At 41.9% G+C, this 20,133-nt stretch overlaps 1 protein-coding gene across 3 annotated transcripts in view; it reads left to right on the plus strand.

Annotated features, from left to right (window-relative positions):
* The window catches only part of hecw2a (HECT, C2 and WW domain containing E3 ubiquitin protein ligase 2a), a 37,715-nt gene extending 20,305 nt beyond the window's left edge, over positions 1 to 17,410 (plus strand). Inside the window, exons 13-29 of one of the 3 annotated variants that reach the window (XM_030111595.1) lie at positions 31 to 155; positions 333 to 518; positions 666 to 800; positions 2,456 to 2,576; positions 2,677 to 2,773; positions 3,182 to 3,265; positions 3,560 to 3,642; positions 3,924 to 4,044; positions 4,627 to 4,740; positions 5,359 to 5,511; positions 7,177 to 7,275; positions 9,248 to 9,377; positions 9,471 to 9,617; positions 10,920 to 11,034; positions 13,947 to 14,032; positions 14,286 to 14,398; positions 15,831 to 16,455. In XM_030111595.1, coding sequence (XP_029967455.1) covers positions 31 to 155; positions 333 to 518; positions 666 to 800; positions 2,456 to 2,576; positions 2,677 to 2,773; positions 3,182 to 3,265; positions 3,560 to 3,642; positions 3,924 to 4,044; positions 4,627 to 4,740; positions 5,359 to 5,511; positions 7,177 to 7,275; positions 9,248 to 9,377; positions 9,471 to 9,617; positions 10,920 to 11,034; positions 13,947 to 14,032; positions 14,286 to 14,398; positions 15,831 to 15,942 — 2,021 coding nt within the window. In that variant the 3' untranslated portion in view covers positions 15,943 to 16,455. Of the gene's footprint in view, positions 1 to 30; positions 156 to 332; positions 519 to 665; positions 801 to 2,455; positions 2,577 to 2,676; positions 2,774 to 3,181; positions 3,266 to 3,559; positions 3,643 to 3,923; positions 4,045 to 4,626; positions 4,741 to 5,358; positions 5,512 to 7,176; positions 7,276 to 9,247; positions 9,378 to 9,470; positions 9,618 to 10,919; positions 11,035 to 13,946; positions 14,033 to 14,285; positions 14,399 to 15,830; positions 16,456 to 16,995 lie in introns of those variants that run through there. The other 2 variants (XM_030111596.1, XM_030111597.1) reach the window with 2 other exon arrangements.
* The last annotated feature ends 2,723 nt before the right edge of the window (positions 17,411 to 20,133 follow it).

Below are 20,133 nucleotides of genomic sequence, written 5' to 3' on the forward strand. Positions count from 1 at the left end.
TTTTCCTCATTGTGTGTTTCCTGTTTGCAGAGTACAGACGAGAAAGCGCCGTGGCTCACTCCAGCGGTCGCTCGCGCCTCTCCCTGCTGCTGCAGTCACCCAGCGCCAAGTTCCTGTGCAGTCCCGACTTCTTCACCGTGCTGCATTCTAACCCTGTCAGTCTGAGCTGAGTTGCTGTCTAAAATATTTCTGAAGAAAAGGCTTCTTTTTGGTGTTTTTAGGATACAAATTGTTTAGTGAGAGACTTGTATTCTATTGTTTTCATGCTATCCTGATCTCCACTTCATAGTAATGTAAACATTTGTTGATTTGTTGCCTGTCTTCGTATTCAGAGTGCCTACCGCATGTTTACGAGCAACACCTGCCTGAAGCACATGATCAGCAAGGTGCGGCGAGACGCTCACTACTTCGAGCGCTACCAGCACAACCGTGACCTCGTCACCTTCCTCAACATGTTCTCCAACAAGCAGCTGGAGCTTCCCCGCGGCTGGGAGATGAAGCACGATCACACCGGGAAGGTTTGTGATTCTCTCGTGACTCTGATCTCAATCATCCAGTAGTTTCATTCCAAATCACTTTTGTTTCTTTTGCATTATCTCCATGTGACGACTGTTAACGTCACCCATTCATGACGGTGGTGTGTGTGTGTGCGTCTTAATCCTCAGCCCTTCTTCGTCGACCACAACTGTCGCTCCACGACCTTCATCGACCCGCGGCTGCCCCTCCAGAGCTCCCGCTCCACCGGGCTGCTGGCCCATCGCCAGCATCTGAGCCGCCAGCGCAGCCACAGCGCCGGGGAGGTGAGAGACTACCCGTCACTGCAGCACTCATCACCTGGAGTCAACCCCAGCCTCACACACACACACACACACACACACACACACACTGCAACGCTCACACAGGCCTTTCTGAGGGGGGAAAACGCTTAGTGAGCTCCTGAACTGTGAGCACAGCCAGGGTTTCTGCAGAAAAACCCACTGCGGCTCTCTCTCACAGCTCAATCCTGCTGCAGAGACCGGACGTCTCCCGGGAGAAACTCAACTTCTCAGGCACTTATCGACTTGAAGCTGAATAAGCTTTTTGAAACATTTTTATGTAAAATGATGATCTTTAGCTCTTGGGTCACTATTCTGAATCAAATCACATGAATCAGATTGTGTTCTGTTCTTCTGAAAGAGTTTAATAAGAAGCGATTCATAAAATGTAAAATTCATTAAAATGTTTTAGTAACAGACATTTTTAAAACGTCAATATTCAGGACAAAGTCAAAGAAGAAATCACAAGCAAAGAAGCGGTGTCAATCCTTAGACTTAAAACCAAAGGGAAAGAGTGACATATAAAAAGAGATCAAAACTGAGGAAATATATTATTTGTAAAGTTATAATTGTGAGAATAGTTCAATATATTAAATGAATGTTGTAACTCATCTAAAAAAATAATAAAGTGACACTATTGGAATAGTAAATTGTAACAAAGAATTGTGATTGTGATAATAATGAAGAAAACTGAGTTGTTATATTTTTATGTTGTAGATCTTATGTAATATTGCTTTAAAATTAAAAGTACCTGCGATGCTTTAAATGTGTAAAGACAAACTACTCTTATTTCTTCACCATTTCTTTTTTGAACTTGTATATTCGGATTGAGCAAGATTTAAATTGAATTTAAAAAGAAAAAAAGTGAATCTGAACATGTCAGAAAATTATTGCTTATCTAGACTTTGAAATACATAATAAATAATCCTGAAACCAAACATTTTCATCCTTCCTCCAAAATGTTCTCATGAGAAAAAGTAACCTGGTGTTTAACCTCACTGGTTTCTTCAGACTGTGAAGAGTTTCACGGAGAAAAATCACTTAGTCTTTAAATTATTATCAGGTTTTACCCCCAAAACAATCATTTATTTAATTGCATGTTGACTGTTGACATTTGAGACGCTCAGAGTTTCCACAACTGAGTTTTAACAGGAAAATACACTAGATTATAATTCAGAAATGAAACTTTGTGACAAAAAAATCTGGAGAAAACCTGTATTTAACCGTCACAGTGCCTGTCAGTCATATCATTTCCTCTCTTTCTATCGCCTCACCCCAACCAGAGCGACAGAAAGCCTCCACCTCTGAGCCTGGTTCTGCAAAGGGTTTTTTTTTTCCTTTTAAACAGATGTTTTTCCTTTCCACAGTTGCTTATGCTTGCTCATGTAAAATATCTGTGAATTTGTTGGAATGTGTGAAAGCAACTTAAATTAGACTGTATTTCACAAGTTAAAGTTTTAAGAGTCCAAACTCTCACTTTTATAGTTCTGCTGTTTAATTTCAGTGATGAGTTTTGACTGAGAATGATCAAAAATTAGAAAGAAAAGTGAAATATTCCAAAGCATTCCGTTTTTTCCCCCATATAGACGTTGACGTGCGGGGGAGTCGGTGTCAGAACTAGGATGCGACCTGAACTGTAGTGCTTCCTTTTGTCACAGGTGGTAGACGACGCCCGCCAAGCCAACCCGCCTGTCATGCCCCGCCCCTCCAGCACCTTCAGCGGCTCCAGTCGAAGCCAGTACCACGACGTGGTGCCCGTGGGTACGTCTGGAAGACACACACGTTCTTGCACAGCTCCAAACACACATCTCTCATTTTCTCACCATTTTATTTATTTTTTTTTTCTTCTTCCTGCCTCCAGCCTACAACGACAAGATCGTGGCATTTCTACGGCAACCCAACATCTTTGAGATACTGCAGGAAAGGCAGCCGGAGCTCGCCAGGAACCACTCGCTCAAGTATGATCAGTCTCCGACCTCCATCGTCTTCATCATCATCATCATCATCAGTTAGCCTGAACACACAGTCAACCTTTAATTCTATTGGATCGTGTCTGTATAGCCTTGGTGCATCAAACATAAGGTCTGAGGGCCAAAAACGGTCTGCAAGAGGCTCCAATCTGGCCCGCCAAATTTTGAAAATTGTAAAGATTTCAAAGAAGACTTTGATTTTCGAAAAGATTTCTTAAGAGTATCGAACACCACACTGAGACCTGAGCTGAGATATTGATGATGCTGCCATGAAAGCGAGCAAAGTAGGAAGGACCTCAAAGCCATTTTGTCCCTGTGAGTTTCTAAAATCAAGCATCATGCCACAGCTATATGTGACACACAGCTGTGTGTGTGTGTGTTTATTTATGATTGCAGGGAGAAAGTCCAGTTTATCCGCAGTGAGGGGGTGAATGGGCTGGCTCGGCTCTCGAGCGATGCTGACCTGGTCATGTTGCTGAGGTGAGTCCCGCTCTCGTACCTGAAGTCGCCCATCAATCCCTCACATTGGAGCCGATCCATCACATGATCATTCCAGCTATTGACAGCGGCGATAACCTGCTGAGTCATGCCGTGTGATTTCAGTAATAGCTGCCTCTGAGCCAGCCTGCTGATTTTTCCGCTTCATTACACCTCATGCTTGTGTGTGTTCAAATGTGTGTATGCGCTCATTTGAACGCCATACAGCTCCGGGGTGTGTCGTTTCTTTACTGTGAGATGTGTATTTGTGCCTGACTCGCTCTCTTTTCCCGTCAGTTTATTTGAGGAGGAGGTGATGTCTTACGTACCGCCGTTACTCCACCCGGGTTACTGCCTCTCGTCCCCCCAGAGCTCCCCCGGTAAGACAGCGTCTCGCTCTCTGTCTGCTTCAATACAGCTGAAACTGCTTTATTAGTCCTCATGTCCTCGAACGTTTTTTTTTCTTTCTTTCTGTGAGTTGAATCCACCTTTAAAGATAAATATTAATAAAGTCATAATAAAAAGATATAAAGCCTCATTTTATTTCCCTCTGTTTGCCGGATTTTATGTATCACCTGTTCTTCTTCCTTATTGACTTTCATTTTACAATTTTCTCTGCCATCCTCGGTTCCCCTCTGACTCTTCTTCTTTTATATCTCAGGTACGCAGCGAGCTAATGCCCGAGCTCCGGCTCCATATAAGAGAGATTTCGAGGCCAAACTGAGGAACTTCTACCGAAAGCTGGAGACGAAGGGCTACGGACAAGGGCCAGGGAAAGTCAAGTAGGTTCAAATAGAACAAACACAGGCTATATGAACCCGAGCTCTTCAAGAATTATATTTCATTATGACATCCTCTTTTATGAAACCCACAGAGTTTTTTTATTTGTCTCTGTTGGTTAAAAACATCCGACCGCTGTTAAACCAAATGAGAATTAATCTGCTGCTGAAAATAAACTTCATCAAATGAACTATTTCCTCCCAGTTGATTAATATTTGCTTGGAGCTTCAGTGTCCGACTGCTCAAGGAAATGACTGAGCCTCTTTAATTATTCACATCTTCATTATGAATGAACAGGCTCGGGGCTGAGAGCCACACTGAGATTAGGACCGACGAGAGACGGACTCTCGCATTAAAGGTTTCTATCTTTTTATAGAAACTGCTCATGTCAGGCTCCTCCTTTAAAATTCAACTATGTAATAAATCATGAACTGACCAATCCTTTTTTGGAAGTTCACCGTGAACAGTTTGAAAAGTTAGCTCATCCTGCCTTCTGATGGTCGTCCTGCTCTTGAAATATCAGGAATAAGTTTCATCCCATCCGGTCAGTGTTCACGTTTCTTCTTGTTCTTCTCCCTCCTCAGGCTCATCATTCGCAGAGACCACCTACTGGAGGACGCTTTTAACCAGATCATGTGCTACTCTCGCAAAGACCTGCAGAGGAGCAAACTCTACGTCAGCTTCGTGGGCGAGGACGGGTGAGTAAGCCTCAGTTTATGAAATACACAGATCAGCCACAACATTATGACACGATTACCTCTGGAGGTTTATGACACACCAAGACCCCATTTATATCACAACATGTTCTAATAAATACACTAAACTTTTGTTTCCCAATCACACATCTACAGATGTGGTCAGTGCTGGTTTAACAGTTAAATGAGGACCTACACCGTAGTGTGTGTCATGTGTGTCACTCATACCTGTGTATCCATGATTTTGACTTCATTGTTTGGGACATTGTCGAGTAAATATTTAGTGATTCACAAGCGTGAAAATGCTAAATTGTTAACAAAAACTACAGCTCATGAATGCATCATAAGCTACAGTTTGAGTAAATATAACAAAAGTTTATTTGTTTTAATTCTCTGTTTTGCCAGTTAAACATGTTCTATAACTGAGTGAATTGTATTTAATGGAAAATGTCAAAAATATGTTATAGTCATAAGTTTTGCAGCCAAAACTTCCATCCAAGCTTTCAAATATCTCACAATCTTATACAGCAGTAGGAAGGACAGGAGTGCTTTTCCTGAATTTATTGTGTCTCTATATCCAACAGCTGAGCCAGAGTTTCTCGCTGTGTGTGTTTGTTCCAGGTTGGACTACAGCGGCCCCTCCAGAGAGTTTTTCTTCCTGGTCTCCAGAGAGCTGTTTAACCCGTACTACGGTCTGTTTGAATACTCAGCCAACGATACGTACACCGTCCAGATCAGCCCCATGTCTGCCTTTGTAGACAACCACCACGAATGGTGAGTGTGTGTGTGTGTGTGTGTGTTTGTGTGTGTGTTATCTGTTCCTGTTGGCCAGAAAGTGTTAAGTCTGAGTGGAGCGTGCTGATCCCAAAATGGAAGCAATTTGCAGGGTGTGGAAATTTGGATCAGCAATCTTTGGCTCATGAGTCGATTCTGCCCGGGAGCCGGTGATTGGACGTGTTGATGGACCCACGACTGGTCTGATGAATGGACGGGGAGACAGCTCTGTGGGAAAAAATAATCATATCGAGGGCCAAGTGAGGAGGAAAACAAGCCTTCAGGGGTTTGTTTGTCATCCTGGACAGAAGTCAAGGCTGTTATTAAACTGAAGTGGAAGCCATGTTTGTGATTTTAGGATGTGAGGACGGACAGGAGGTGGAGGTGTCTGAAAAAGAGGGATCAGTGTTGGAGCGCCGCAGCTCTTTATCCTCCCTGCTGTCTGGGCTCTGCACTACAAACTGTTCTCGCTCAGCACTCTGCTCTCCGACTAAATCTTCAGGATTCACTTTTCTTGTCATTATCGTGTCGCCATCTGCTGCCTTCTCAGTGGGAAGAAACTTCCAGCCAGGCCCAGATTTTACATGAAAACACACAAATTCAAACTGACGGCCTAAATGTCTTTAAATCTTTAAAACGTTAAAATGAGTTCACACTAAAACTTACCTGTTGGGGTGTCAAACATTTGGCTCTCTGACCAGAACTGGAAAGAAACTGATAATGTCGACCATTGTGTTTTAACAATGGGAATAACGCCATTGTTAGATTACAGCTTACAGCTTACATCAGACTTGAATTTCCTCAGTTATATGTAAACGTTTTGGAGCATATTTTACATACGGCTGTTCTTTACATCATTGTAGCTTAAAAAATGACCACAATTTCTTTTCAAGGAAAGAAATGCTTACTGTTGGCTGAAACCACCTCAAAACAAAAGAAGGCTGCCGAGCAGATAACGTTCTCCAGCTCTGCTCTCTCTCTACACTCAGCTCTTGCACCACTTAATCTCCTCAAACACCAGACCGTCTAGACCCACAGTGCCTTTGGAAAATAAACTTTTTTACTGTATATCTATTATTTATTGGTTATTATTCACTCATTTTACTGATCCAGCAAAATTGAGGCATTTATGGAACCTGAACTAAAATGAATTGGCGTTGAAAATATGGTTCTAGAATATTTATCCAGCTTTGCATCTTGGACAGTGGGCAAACAGACACTTATAGGCAGTTTCCACATCACTAGTCATTCTCAACTGCATGTTTTTAGGCTGTGGGAGTGTCCTTGAAAACTCAAAACAAATATCCACATTTCACTCAGTCCGCCTCTGCCTTGATCCTGTTTACTGGATAGTTTGATCAGAGAAGACAAGGATGGATGGAGGACGTGCTGTTATTTCTGAATCTTCTTCCTCCGTCTTCATGGTCATTGCATCATCAGATAATACGTTTCATTAGCTGGTAGGCAGTATCACTGAAAACGTTAAACTTTGTATTAATTTGACATCCGATGCCTGTTTTATTCTCAAAGGAAACCTCACTTTGTTGGTGTGTAATCTAAGAGGAAATTGTAATTCCAGGCTAATACCAATGAGCTGCAGGTAATGTGATGACTTTCTAATTCTGCCCTTTAAACATGGTGACAGCACTTGTATTTTCCACACAGGTTTCGCTTCAGCGGGCGCATCTTGGGGCTGGCGTTGGTTCATCAGTACCTGCTGGATGCCTTTTTTACCCGACCTTTTTACAAGGGGCTCCTTCGAATGTAAGTCCCTCCGTCTGCTCCCCTCTGATTCCTGCTGGTGACTCAGCCTGCTGGGCACCAGCGTTTCCACTCACACCCCCACCCTCACCAACAGAATGAAGCCTCGCTGAGAACGTGGCTGTTTCTGTCAGATCCTCTCCGTCAGCAGCTGGCTGTGTTTCCTATCTGTGCGAGCAGCACCATTATTATTAATAGCCGTGTCCAAGCAGCCTGAAGCCCAGCCAAATGTCTGCACTAAGGATGCACATTTAGTCAAGAATTAAGGTTTTTCGCATTTTTAGCAACAGGGACACTTTTTGGGCTTTCAAGACAGGCATATTTATCAAAGAAAAGGACGTTTTATTTGTGCAAACCTCATGAAAAGCTGTCAAAATAGACTCATTTTAACATTTAACAGCAGTAAAAATGCCAGAAATGTTGATGAAGTTTCTAAAAGTGACCCAAAACACACAAACTAATGTATACTGTTATACTTTTTTTTTTTTGCCTTTTTATTCTGAGGCTGTTCAGACTTGACTTTTTTGCTTAATATGAAATAGTGCATGCCCATAACAGAGTCAAATCACATTAAGTCAAATCATTTGTAGAATAGAATAGAATAGAATAGAATAAACGAAAGTTTTACAATACTACTCCACAGAGTATTAATTTACAGTTAATAAAAATATTAAGCCTAATAAATAATTGAACAGTGAATAAATGATACAATGTGTGCAAAAAGAAAGCCTGGACAGGAAAAATGACTATTGCAATGAAAAAAATTTGGAACATTATGTGAGGATTCATATCAGATCTGACCTGTCCTCATTTCTCTCATTCGTATCTTGAAGTTAATTACTTCATATTGTCTTTGCACATGATATTTTTTAAATATAAGTTCACCCTGAAAAACCTAAAGAAAAATTAGTTTTAAAATAAAGCAAAACGATGCATTATTGACTGTAAAAATTGACAGATTGATATTACTGAAATTAAAACAAACTTGTGACAGAGCTGAACATTTTGACACTTTATAAAAGTGTCACAAAGTAGTGAGACTTTAAATGAAAAAAAAATCTATTTGAGTGTGCTGTTTTCCTGAAAGTCAAGCAGTCAGGTAAAAATGTATTCTTATTACACATTCAAATAAGCAGGGGATATATCAGGCAGCCTCTCGCCACATGGTGCTGCTCACACACTGTTTATACAGTCAAGTCAGAGGCTCCACAGTTAATAAGAGCATAAGGTTGGACCGTGTTTGACTTCCAAAAGTTGCATAATGAGATAGTAATGCCAGCGAGGGATCACCTTTTGGATCATTTGTGGACAGGTATGACAGTCGAACAAATCCCATCGAAGAGTGAAGCGCTTGAACACAACTGATGAGATCATGTCTAAAGCTGAAGTATGCACATTACATCCAATTTTATTTATATTGTGCCAATAACAGCACAGTCATCTCAAGGCACTTTTACAGACAAGTATTTAACAATTCCACTTGAGCAAGCAAAGCAGACAGCGAAAAGGAGAAGCTCTCTTAAAACAGGAAGAAACCTGCAACAGCAGCTTCCTGTTCCAATGCAAATGCAAAGTATTTATAAAGCCATGTTCAGTATTGCAAAAAGGCCACTTGAAACCTAAATGAAATCCTTGTGAATCAAAAGGGGACTTGAACCTATTTGAATGTATAGAACAAGAGAATAAATGAAGTGATGGTTGTGGATTATCGGCATTGCCCATCATTAGTGTTATTGTCATACTAAACCTCAATTTAAGAATAAAATGTGAAGTTTGAATTGGATGTGGATATTTAACAGTTCGGAGTTCCACATTAACATGTAAGCTATGCAATGAATTCAAGAGCAGGATTTACAGAATTTGCCTGTTTTAAAGTGCAGGATTGAACATCAGCCTTCTTTTTCCAATAAGTCATGTTTTAAGAGTAGGATGACACATCGTTGACCCCCGTGTGACCCCTGTGTGACCCCCACAGCCCCTGTGATCTGAGCGACCTGGAGTTCCTGGACGAGGAGTTCCACCAGAGCCTGCAGTGGATGAAGGACAACGACATCGAGGACATGCTGGACCTGACCTTCACTGTGAATGAGGAGGTGTTCGGACAGGTGCAGGACCCCCCCCCCCCCCCCCCATTCACTCTGAGGTTTTTCAAAGGGTTAAAGGTCAGCCTGTGTAATGAGATTCCTGTGGGTCTGCAGATCACAGAGCGGGAGCTGAAGCCCGGCGGGGCCGGGATCCCCGTGTCTGAGAAGAACAAGAAGGAGTACATCGAGCGGATGGTCAAGTGGCGCATCGAGAGAGGCGTGGCCCAGCAGACGGAGAGCCTGGTCCGAGGCTTCTACGAGGTACAGCACAGGAATAAACACGCTGGCGTGAAGCAAACAGTCTGGCAGATCAGAGCTTTTGTCTGGGAGGATTTTCAGCCATCCAAGTCAAGTTAGAACTTGTAAAGGTAACTAAACCTGCTCATGTCACGAGGGAACGGTTAATTTCCTTCATAATCCAATCAGAAACGAAGAGCTCCGATTTGCTCTCGGCATGGCTTAAGGGATTCTGACACTGAATATGAAACAACGGGTCAGGAGTTCAGTCCTCAGACAGGGTGTGACCAGTGTTGATGGATGAGTGTTGTTGTCACGCAGAGGCGTAGCTCAAGTCTGATCCCAATAATGCAAAAACATGCATTTGAGGTGAGATGGTGAATCTGAGTTGCTTATACGTCATAATGTGAGTGTGTGTCTGTGTTTGCTCTGTGACGGACTCCCGCATACCGGATGAAGCTGTTCAGAAGATGGCTGAATGATGTTAATATCCCTAGTGTTTATGCATGCTATTTAAAGATATAAGCTTCAGGTATTAGTCAGAAGGAACCGAATTTAGCCAATCCTCCCTTAAAAATCTGAAAAGTGTCTTTAAATAACCACCATAAACAGAACGAGTGATCAGAGCTGACAGAAGTGGCTTCCTGTAGTTCACTGAGGCAACTGAGTGTTTGAACGACTGTAAGGTGTCAGTCTTCTTTACACCACATAATATCCTCTTTAATAGAATGGCCTGATCACTGACTGACTCAGCGTGGCTGCATAAAAATGCTTTACAATATGTTTTTTTTTTTTTTTTTTTTTTTTGTACTAGGTCAAACTAAGAGTGACTTGTGGCATTTTGCTGTGGTGGGTGATGATATTTAGAGCAGGCAGCTCGTGTCACAATAGATCTCCTGCAAAGGCCACGAACACTTGTGATCAAGCCAAAAGAGCAAATGAGCTCATGCTGACTGAAGATGTCCGCGATGGCGCTCAGTGCTGGGAACAGGTCTGATTTAAGGCCACAGCCCGGTGTGTGGAGTTTTCATGTGTCTACTTGGGTCGCTTTAAGATTATTTGCAAGATTAACTGGAGGCTTGAAACTACATGTAAGTCAGTGTGTCTGTGATAACGGGGCCCTGTGTGACTGTCAGCTCTCACAGGGTGAAACCTCAGTGTGAACTGGAGGAGGCTCCAGCCCTGGTGACCCTGATGGATGAATGGATGGATGGATGGATGGATGGATGAATGGATGGATGGACAACAGATGGTTGAATGGCGGGTGTATAGCAGAACAGGTGTATGTTTATCCGACTCATGTAGCTGTGTGTGTTCCCTCACTAGGTGGTGGACGTGCGGCTGGTATCCGTGTTCGATGCCAGGGAGCTGGAGCTGGTGATTGCAGGAACAGCGGAGATCGACCTGGCAGACTGGAGGAACAACACGGAGTACAGAGGAGGTATGTGGAGCTGGAGGGCAGCAGGCACAGTACCTCCTCCTCTGTGTTACATTGACAGAAATCTGTGGGACATTGTATGCCTCAACACATGTAGAACAGCAATCTTATCATGAAATTTGAAACAGAAGAAAAATTACTGAGCTGCTTTTCACACAGTTAGACAAAAAATGTATTCCGCGGATGCTTCCTTAAAGTCACACTAGAACAAACTCTGGTCTTTTTTTTTTTTTAGAGAAACAAGCAACCACGCTCCTGAACAAGCTCAAAATAGGCAACTGCCAGAATTAAATAATAAATTAAATATAACAAAAAAGCACAATGACCTCCGAAATGATTTGCTGAAGGTTCTAAACCAGAGACGTCAAACATAAGGCCCATGGGCCAAAACTGGCCTGGAGGACAGTCCATTCTGTCCTGCCAGGGCTCTAAGAAATTATAAAAATCTCTAAGAAAGCTTTATTTTTTATTTTTTTTTTATCAAATTTCAAAAAGAATAGCAGACAAAACAAAAGGATGAGACTTTATCTGAGGTATCAATAATGCTGCTATGAAAGCAAGCTAACTAATTAGGCTCAAAGACATGCTGCTAGAGGGAGTTTGCAAAAACATGCACGATGCAACAGCTATAGGAGACGTTTTTGAACAATTTACTGTATTTTGCACAGTTGCAAATTGGTTTGATGTTGAGATTGTAGTCATTTTCTAGAGAAATTGTTTGTTCTTGTGAAAATATAGAAATGTTCAGTACGTACACTCTGCCACAAAAAAGGAAACATTTGTAGTTTAAAGTAATGGTTATTCTGGCAATATTTCACCCATATGGCCCACTCAATAAGAAATTCTTCTGTATACGTCTGCCCTGAATTATGATGTGTTTGACAACCCTGGGGAAGAATATTGCACTTTAGTTCAAGTCTTTCACTGTATACAAATAGCCGAATGTTTCAAATTCTTCCAAATAGGTTAAAATGCCCTCGTGCACCTGTTGTGCACACAAGTTGCGTTCCTTCCCACAGACTGTCTCAAACTGCTGTGTTTCCTGATAAAGTGACACCCTGTGCTGGATGTCATGTCCATCACACGTTCATCCTCTGGATAAGTTCTGTGGCTTCCTTCAAGTGTTAATAAGAATTTTAATCTCCAAATATTAACATCAGCATTTTTTTCCTTCACCCAATAAAGCCAAAATTATTGGCTAACAAGTTTTTCTCCTTCATAAGTCCTCCAGACCTCACATTTTAAGAGTACAGTCATATCTCTTCCCACTGGAGTCACTTCTGTAATGAAGCGTCTCTAGCGTTTAGATCCAGAAGTAACAGGTCAAATCCTGTTTCTGCTTCTTAATCAGGCAGACGCCATGAAGCACACTCTCTCAAATGTGATGGAAGTTAATATTTCCAGCTGTTTCTTAATTCCAGAACCTTTCTTTCAAAGACTATTTCGGATCTGTTGTTGAAATATGTCTTTAACATATTTTTTTTCTGTTCTGCTTGAAAGATACAAAGAAGAAACCTTTGTTTTTTAGGCCGGAGTCAATTTTTATGATAGAAAAAAGTTCAAGGAAAACAGGCCATTTCAAAAATGTAAATTAAATAGTTAAAAAATAATCTTTTGGTTAAAATCAGTATAATGTACAGATGATGAAAAGCTGGATTTCAGTACAGCAGAGAAGTTTTTGCTTCTCTCCTCTGTTCAAACCAGATACTTTATGTCAGTTTTAAGGGTATTTCTGATTATATATCTGGCCGTGCGCGTGCTCCTGATCTCTGTTACATGTCAGACCTCTACTCTTGTCACCATTAATTTCAACCACAGTTATCCAGAGAGGTCTCAGCAGAAGAAGAAAACTGTGATTTTAAAGAAACTGCTAAAATCCTTTAAGGGACAAGCAACCATAAAGTCACGTCTTATTTCTTCAAAACTGCTGTAACTTCATAACATTCACAGAACATCACTTGTCAGATAAAAACACATTTTTGAAGGACACTAATACCACGTGAACTCTTTTTGATAACATTAGGTTTTATAAGAAGTAAATACTGTAATTCCAACTAGGCTTGTAATGAATGGATGCCCGAGACTTCATATTTGAACTTTAGACTCTGACTTTATAAACAAATATTCAACCATAATATATAAAACAGAGGGTTGAGATCAGCTGCCACACCCGCCTCACCCACAGTGTTACCAAGTTATAACAGCCTGATCTGAGCAGGAAAACAGCAATTAGCAGGGGACCACATACTAACAGAAACACACAAAATGCTGGTTTAATCACAATTTAAAGCAAAGCCAAATAGTGATGAACATAGTCTTTCTTTGTAAAGCTCAACTTAATCAGGTTGTGTGAAAACATAACTTTCATTCTTTACTATATGTCTTTGTACTGAAGCAAAGGGACGGCATTCAGAGCTGTGGCTGTTCAAGTCCAGCCCTACTGCACATGAAGTTGTCTTCTGAACAAAAATCTTGACCTATGTTGAAAACCCCCCACTTTGTTCTCGGGAAGTTTCCAGTTCGATGTCAAAACTTTCCCACTTGTGAGTGGATCGTACCGCTAATGCTATTTAATTATTGGAATCCATCTTGCGCCCATTGATGCGAGCATCAGTGTTCAGAGAACTTTATGAGAGATCAGATTAAAAGGCTTTTTAAGGGTCGGGCCAATATGGTTGTACAGCCGCCAGCAGCCGGGAGGCAGGAGAAGTCGAACTGACAGTGGACCATGAGTCAGTGTCAGGCTCTTTTAATAGAGGAATCGACTGAGACGGACCAAACTGCCCCGTCCATTAAACATTAACCATTCAAAAATCACAGCGGAGACAGAGTCGGGCTGGAAGGTGGACGAGAGACCAGAGGCCTCATCCCTTATTCATCTGACTCATGCACCATCGTCGTCTGCCTCTCTTCAGGTTACCATGACAACCATATAGTGATTCGCTGGTTCTGGGCGGCTGTGGAGAGATTCAACAACGAGCAGAGGCTGAGGCTGCTGCAGGTGGGTCGCTCAGCCAGCTGCACGCACACAGGCTGCCCCCAAGTGGACGCTCACTAAACCAGCTTCAGAGCTGGTTCAAGTGACAAACCCTCCTCAAAGATGTTCACTTCTTTCATCTTTTATCTGCGCAGTTCCACATTTTGCACGCTCAGTTTCAAAGGCTGATGTTTCTTTTTGTTTTAATGCTTATAAGATGACAAATCTGTGGGAGCTTCCATGTTTTTCCTGACCTTTGCGTCCCTCCTCTGTCCAGTTTGTGACAGGCACTTCCAGCATCCCCTACGAGGGTTTCGCCTCTCTCCGAGGCAGCAATGGGCCCCGCAGATTCTGTGTGGAGAAGTGGGGGAAAATCACCTCCTTACCCAGGTAAGACCAGCATCAGATGAACCCAGCATACAGATTATCTTTATGAGACTACATTTCTATTGTTTTCAGTTTTATTAAAATAGAAGGGTTATTCAGAACACTATTTCATGTTTCCTTTTTTTAACTGGTCAAGTAAGATGTGATATCAGTGATTTTTTTTTTTTAGTAGTAGTATTTAGATTTTCTTTACACAAGAGGTTTTATCAAGTTCTACCTGTACCTGTATGAGTTTTCTGCAGCTAAAACGTGCAGATTGAATTAGTTATTGTCTCCAAATTGAGGATGTAAACATGTGCACTGGTCACCATGTGTCTGAAGGCTTGTGAAGAACTGGTGATAAAATCCACGTGGATAAATTAATAGCCACTGATCAGGGTCCAGTTTTGGATTCACTCAAACTAACTCAGCTCAGCACAGTGGTAATGATTAGTTATACAGAAACTCAGTCTGTGCAGTAAATAACATCCCTGACTCTCATAAATCACCTGACTGATTCCACGTGTCCCACAGTCACAAGTTGCATTTATTATTGAATAAATGAATGGATTATATAGTTCAGCACATAGGGAATAAGAACATCAACAAAATTCTGTTCACTTTAAATGACCAAGAAAAGAAAAAGGCCAGTGGTTTGTTTATGCCTATCCTAAAAATTCTATGGAATACCAGCAAACAGCTCAATTTACAGAAGCAGATGGTGTGTTATACTCCTCGATTTTTCTTGGCTTTGTTAATGCTGAACAGCTGCTGACTCTACCCAGCGGAAATTAATTAGTCTTTATATTTCATATTTACTGTCTCTATGATACACTCACTAGAAAGCACCTTTAGTTCTGTAGTATGATATGATGAAAATAAAGGATCTATCCCTCTATAATATGGTTGTGGCTCAGGTGGCTGTGACAGTCCATTTCCAGTGCAGAGGTTTGTAGTTTGATCCTCCAGTTTGCATGGCAGTCATATGTGTGTGCATGAATGTGACAGATTGTGCAAAGCCTTGTAAAAGTGCCGAAGCAGTAAAAACACATTTTATAAGTGAAAGCCAGTCACCCTTTACATCGCTTTATGGTTTCTCATGGATCCTTGGCTTGACTTGGCCCTTTGTCACTCCTGCCAGGTCAAAAGTTCTAGTTTTGACAAGCGAGAAAGAACGTGTCAAAGTCACACAGAAGGTCAGGTGGAAATATTGCTAAAAAGTGAAGTGAAAGGTTTATCTCCGCCCCTCCTGCCTTGTGGTAATAATTTAGTGCAGTGCCTTACTAAAACTTATAAAGCTCCCATATATCAGGAGAGCTCTGCTGCCTGCGAGATACAGGTCCCCCATTTTTCTTCCAAATGAACCTGATTGGACAGGAATTAATGCAACCAAAACCTCGGTGATGAGTCACTCCTGCATCCATCTCCTAATGTTTGGCTGTGTGTGTGTCCACAGGGCTCACACTTGCTTTAATCGCCTGGACCTCCCGCCCTACCCCTCCTTCTCCATGCTCTACGAGAAGCTGGTGACGGCCGTGGAGGAAACCAGCACCTTCGGCTTGGAGTGAACTCAAGAGTCCAGCTTCCCACCTCGGGAACGACACAGAGAATAAAACTGCATATCCTCCAAAGGCAACTAGACCCTCTCCCATGGATGACTCAGCTGTTTTATGTTCCCATGACTCAGCACGCAGGCCTTCTTCTGATTCTTGGCCTTTCTGCAGCCACGGCAAGAAAGGCAGAGAATTGGATCAAACAGCTGTACAGCTCGATTTCTTTCTTTTTGGTTTCTCAGTGAGCCACATGTGTGCTTTATCTCTTGGTTACTGGATTTCTAGCACCTCCTCCTCCTCCTCTTCCTCCTCCTCTTCCTCCACTGACCTGCACCTCATACACAAGCTGCTCAAAAATCACCAAACTCTCTTTTATTCTTCTCTGGACCTGAAAACTGTGTTCGTCCTGCAAGGGGACTGCATTGGAACTAACTGTAATACCACACACACACACACACACACACACACACACACACACACACACACACACATGTCACTTTAGCATATACACACACACACACCTGTCACTTTGGCACTCGCGTTTTCTTTGTATTTGAAGTGCAAACCTATGTTTTCCCCAAAATATGTTTTTATTTGATGAGCTTTAAAAGATGGGACATTTTGACTGGTCCTCCATGCTTGTTCAATTTCTGGGGGTTACACTTGTGCGTGCGCAAACACACACACACACACACACACACACACACACACACACACACACACACACACACACACACACACACACACACACACACACACACACACACACACACACACACACACACACACATATTAGTTGATACAGACTAAAAATCTAAAAATACACTTGTTTTCTCTGTTCAAATGCCTGAATGAGATAGATATTGGTTCACAGATCATCAGTGGTATTTACATTGTGGTCAGAATTGTCACTGTGGAGCTCCGGAGGACGCGTCAGACATACACAGTCTGAGAAACACACGCATGCGTACAGTTGTTACACCCTCCCTCCACGCTGCAGACGCTCTTCGGTCCGATAGAAAGGCTGCAGAGTTCATGTCTGAGCCGCAGACGCACTCTCTCACGTCTGGACAGTCGACCCCGGCTCCCATTCTGTCATGGATGTAATCGCCTCCAGCCCAGGAGGATCAGTGGATGAATGTATGAGCCTCGAATGTTTCACTCGTGGCCGAGGAGGAAACTTTGGGATGGGGAAATGAAAAACATGGATGCCTGATGAATTAGGAGGGGAGTCATCTGATGTTGGCACCAAACTTGGCCTTTGTCCACCCGGGTACCTGATCAGGGTGCAGTAGAGGGTTGTTTGTTTTTTTTTTTAGTGCCTCTTGGGTTTTTCTGTCCATTAGGTGAAATGTCATTAAGGGGAGTTTTATTCCTTTGGAAAAGCTTTGACCAGGTATTGTGTGTCACAAATCAAAGAATGTGAAACTGTTGGAGCTTTGAATAAGTTTTGAATGATGATTGTGGGACTCAAAACAAAAAATCCTCGATGATGATGATGATGATGATGATGTTGTGAACGAGCAGGGGCCTTCGGGGCCCAACATCATGTTGGACTTCAGAACTTGTGGCAAACAACTCCACACCAGACAATAGTTTTTCTTTCTTTTTTTTTTTTTTTGTCTCCAAAAGCATGTGAACAAACATTTCTCTTACTCTTACGTGCACAGCCCAAACCCAGCTCTGTGCCACACACTCAAAAAAACACATTTTCTAAGGGGTGCATGCACGAGTAGACCTACTGTACAGAGTCCTGTTGGAGTTAGACCACAGGGACTGAGATAGAGAGAGAAACTCTCCTATCACAGCCCCCCACCCCTTCCTTCCCCTCCTCCCAGTCCAATAATGCATGCAGGATCTGCCCGGTCAGCTCCGTGAGCCTGGCTCGGGCGGATGCTACTAGGTGGCGTTGTGTTATAGCTCGATATTGCATGCCGACGAAATAGTGCAACACACTGTCCTTACTAGCTTTTTTTGCATGAGGATACGGCTAATCCATCCGGACAAAAAAAAAAGGGGGGGGGGGGTGAGGGAGCTGGTGAAGGCGTGCGGCCTTATGCTGAACCTGACACTGTCATACCTCACCAGGTGTAGGGGAGGCAGGTGCTTTAGTGGGTCACTTTTTCCTCCTCTGGGAGCGGACGACGTGTGAATGCCACCGTTAGCTTTGTCTATGACAGTGTACCGGCGAGTACTTTGGCAGCATGCTCCTGAGATGTTGTTCTTTTCACATGTGCGTGTCTGCCTATCTTAGTAATAGGTCGATGGTTCTGGTTCATCACCCGGTGATGAACCGATAGGGCTGTTCTGATTTTGTGAACTGTGAGAGCACATGTGTGTGTATCATGTGAGCATTCCTGTTTGTCTCTTTGTATATAAATGTATATGTCTGTCTGTCCTGTTGTGTGTATAAATATATATTTTGCACCGAATGTACCAAAGGTTTGGGGCTTGCAAAGTCAACCATTAGGCCTGCTCTGGATTTCAGTCTCACAGCTTGTGGCTCCGGCCGCATCCTGACACAGCATCACCTCACGTTTGCTTGAAAGGGGAGGGGGGGCAGATATGTGGCATGGGCAGCAACACTTTCACGTAAGGACCCGCTTCTCCATTCACGAGGCTCCTGCGGTGCGGAGGATAGGTAAGACTTTTGCTTCACGTGCAAATGAAGACATCTCTCATGTTTCCTAGTACATTTCTGACAGGACCCGGCTCCAGTTTTCAGAATTCCACTCTATGCAAAGCTCCTGTATGTGTGTCTCCATTTCACTCCAATGATTGTAATAAAAAGACAACAAATGGAAATTGTTGCTTGATTACACAAAATGCTTGTTTGTTGTTTTCAAGCTTTTGGCTTCAATTGAGATCCAGTCGGTTTGATCTTTTTCCTTCTAATGAAAGCATCAACACAATCTAATTCAGACTTTTCTCTGCTGTTATTAATTTGTCAGATGTTACCACACTCAACTATCTTCCATACTATGGCAGGGATGGGCAGCTTTGTCGTTGTGAGGCCTCAAAAATGTCATCCTCTCTATCTGATCACCAAATAACGACAAAGCACATGTCATCAAAGGATTTATTGTAAATATGGCAGCTAATGTAATGACTGATTGCAAGCCTCGATTTCAATCAACATGCATGTGTTTGATATTAAAATAAACTCGGTAAAACTGTAATTTCATGTAGTTTTAACTGATTCCTGGTTCAAATCTACCTAAAATAATTGTCATCCATCATTTTATTCATTTGTAGAAATTTGCTCATGTCTGGTCTTTAGTTAAATATGCTTATGCAACAGTATTTCATTTACAATGTGTATGGCTGCTATCATAGTGCAGATATCACGTTTTTACCATCCCATACTGTACACCAGTGGTTCCCAACTTTAGTGTTTGACTTGGACTTTAAACGTTACAGTGAAGACAAGCATCAGTGGACAAACCCGCTTTGGACCGGTCAGTTTCCCAGGTCTGCTCTAGATTCTGTCTTTCTTGACTAGTTATATTTCACATTCCTGAAACTGAGATGAAATAAGACATTTTAACATGAAACAAGGAAAAAATGAAGAGCAGCGTGACTTCACAAGTCAAAGCCAAATAACAAATAAGTGACAACCTACACTTAAATTGTTTCCAGGATTTAGCTCAAAAAACTTTTGAAATCACTTTAGCTTGTGTGTAGCATTAATTAAAGTACTGTAGAATGTGTTTTAAAGTTTTGTGATACTTCAAAATCAATATACTTTAAGAACATTAAAATTCAATTTATATGTAATAAAATCCTCTTAAAAGTGAAAAACTGACCAATTAACAAATTTCACAAGTTAGATTTGAAATATCTGAAGGAGATTAAATTTTCACTGGATCTCTTTAAAAAAAAAAATTCACAATCTTCTTGTATCATCCTATACACTGAGTAACTTGGATAAAACAAAACAACCTAATCTTTTTCAACAAAACTGCTTGAAGAAAAGCAGAGGTGGCTGCAAAAGGCAAAACCAGGAGCAGGTGTATATAATTGCCTGTCATAAATTGCAGTGAAGAAAGATGCAACACAACAACACCAGTTCTTATATATATAGAGATGTACAACTTTCTGAGCTTTTCAAGTGAATATGAAAAACCTTTGTTACACTTTTGTTGTGTGTTTAAACTGGAAGTCATTGAAAATGAAACTTACAAAAAAGCAATGCACAATAATGTA

Source organism: Salarias fasciatus, chromosome 16 (genome assembly GCF_902148845.1).
Source record: "Salarias fasciatus chromosome 16, fSalaFa1.1, whole genome shotgun sequence".
Lineage (NCBI taxonomy): Eukaryota > Metazoa > Chordata > Actinopteri > Blenniiformes > Blenniidae > Salarias > Salarias fasciatus.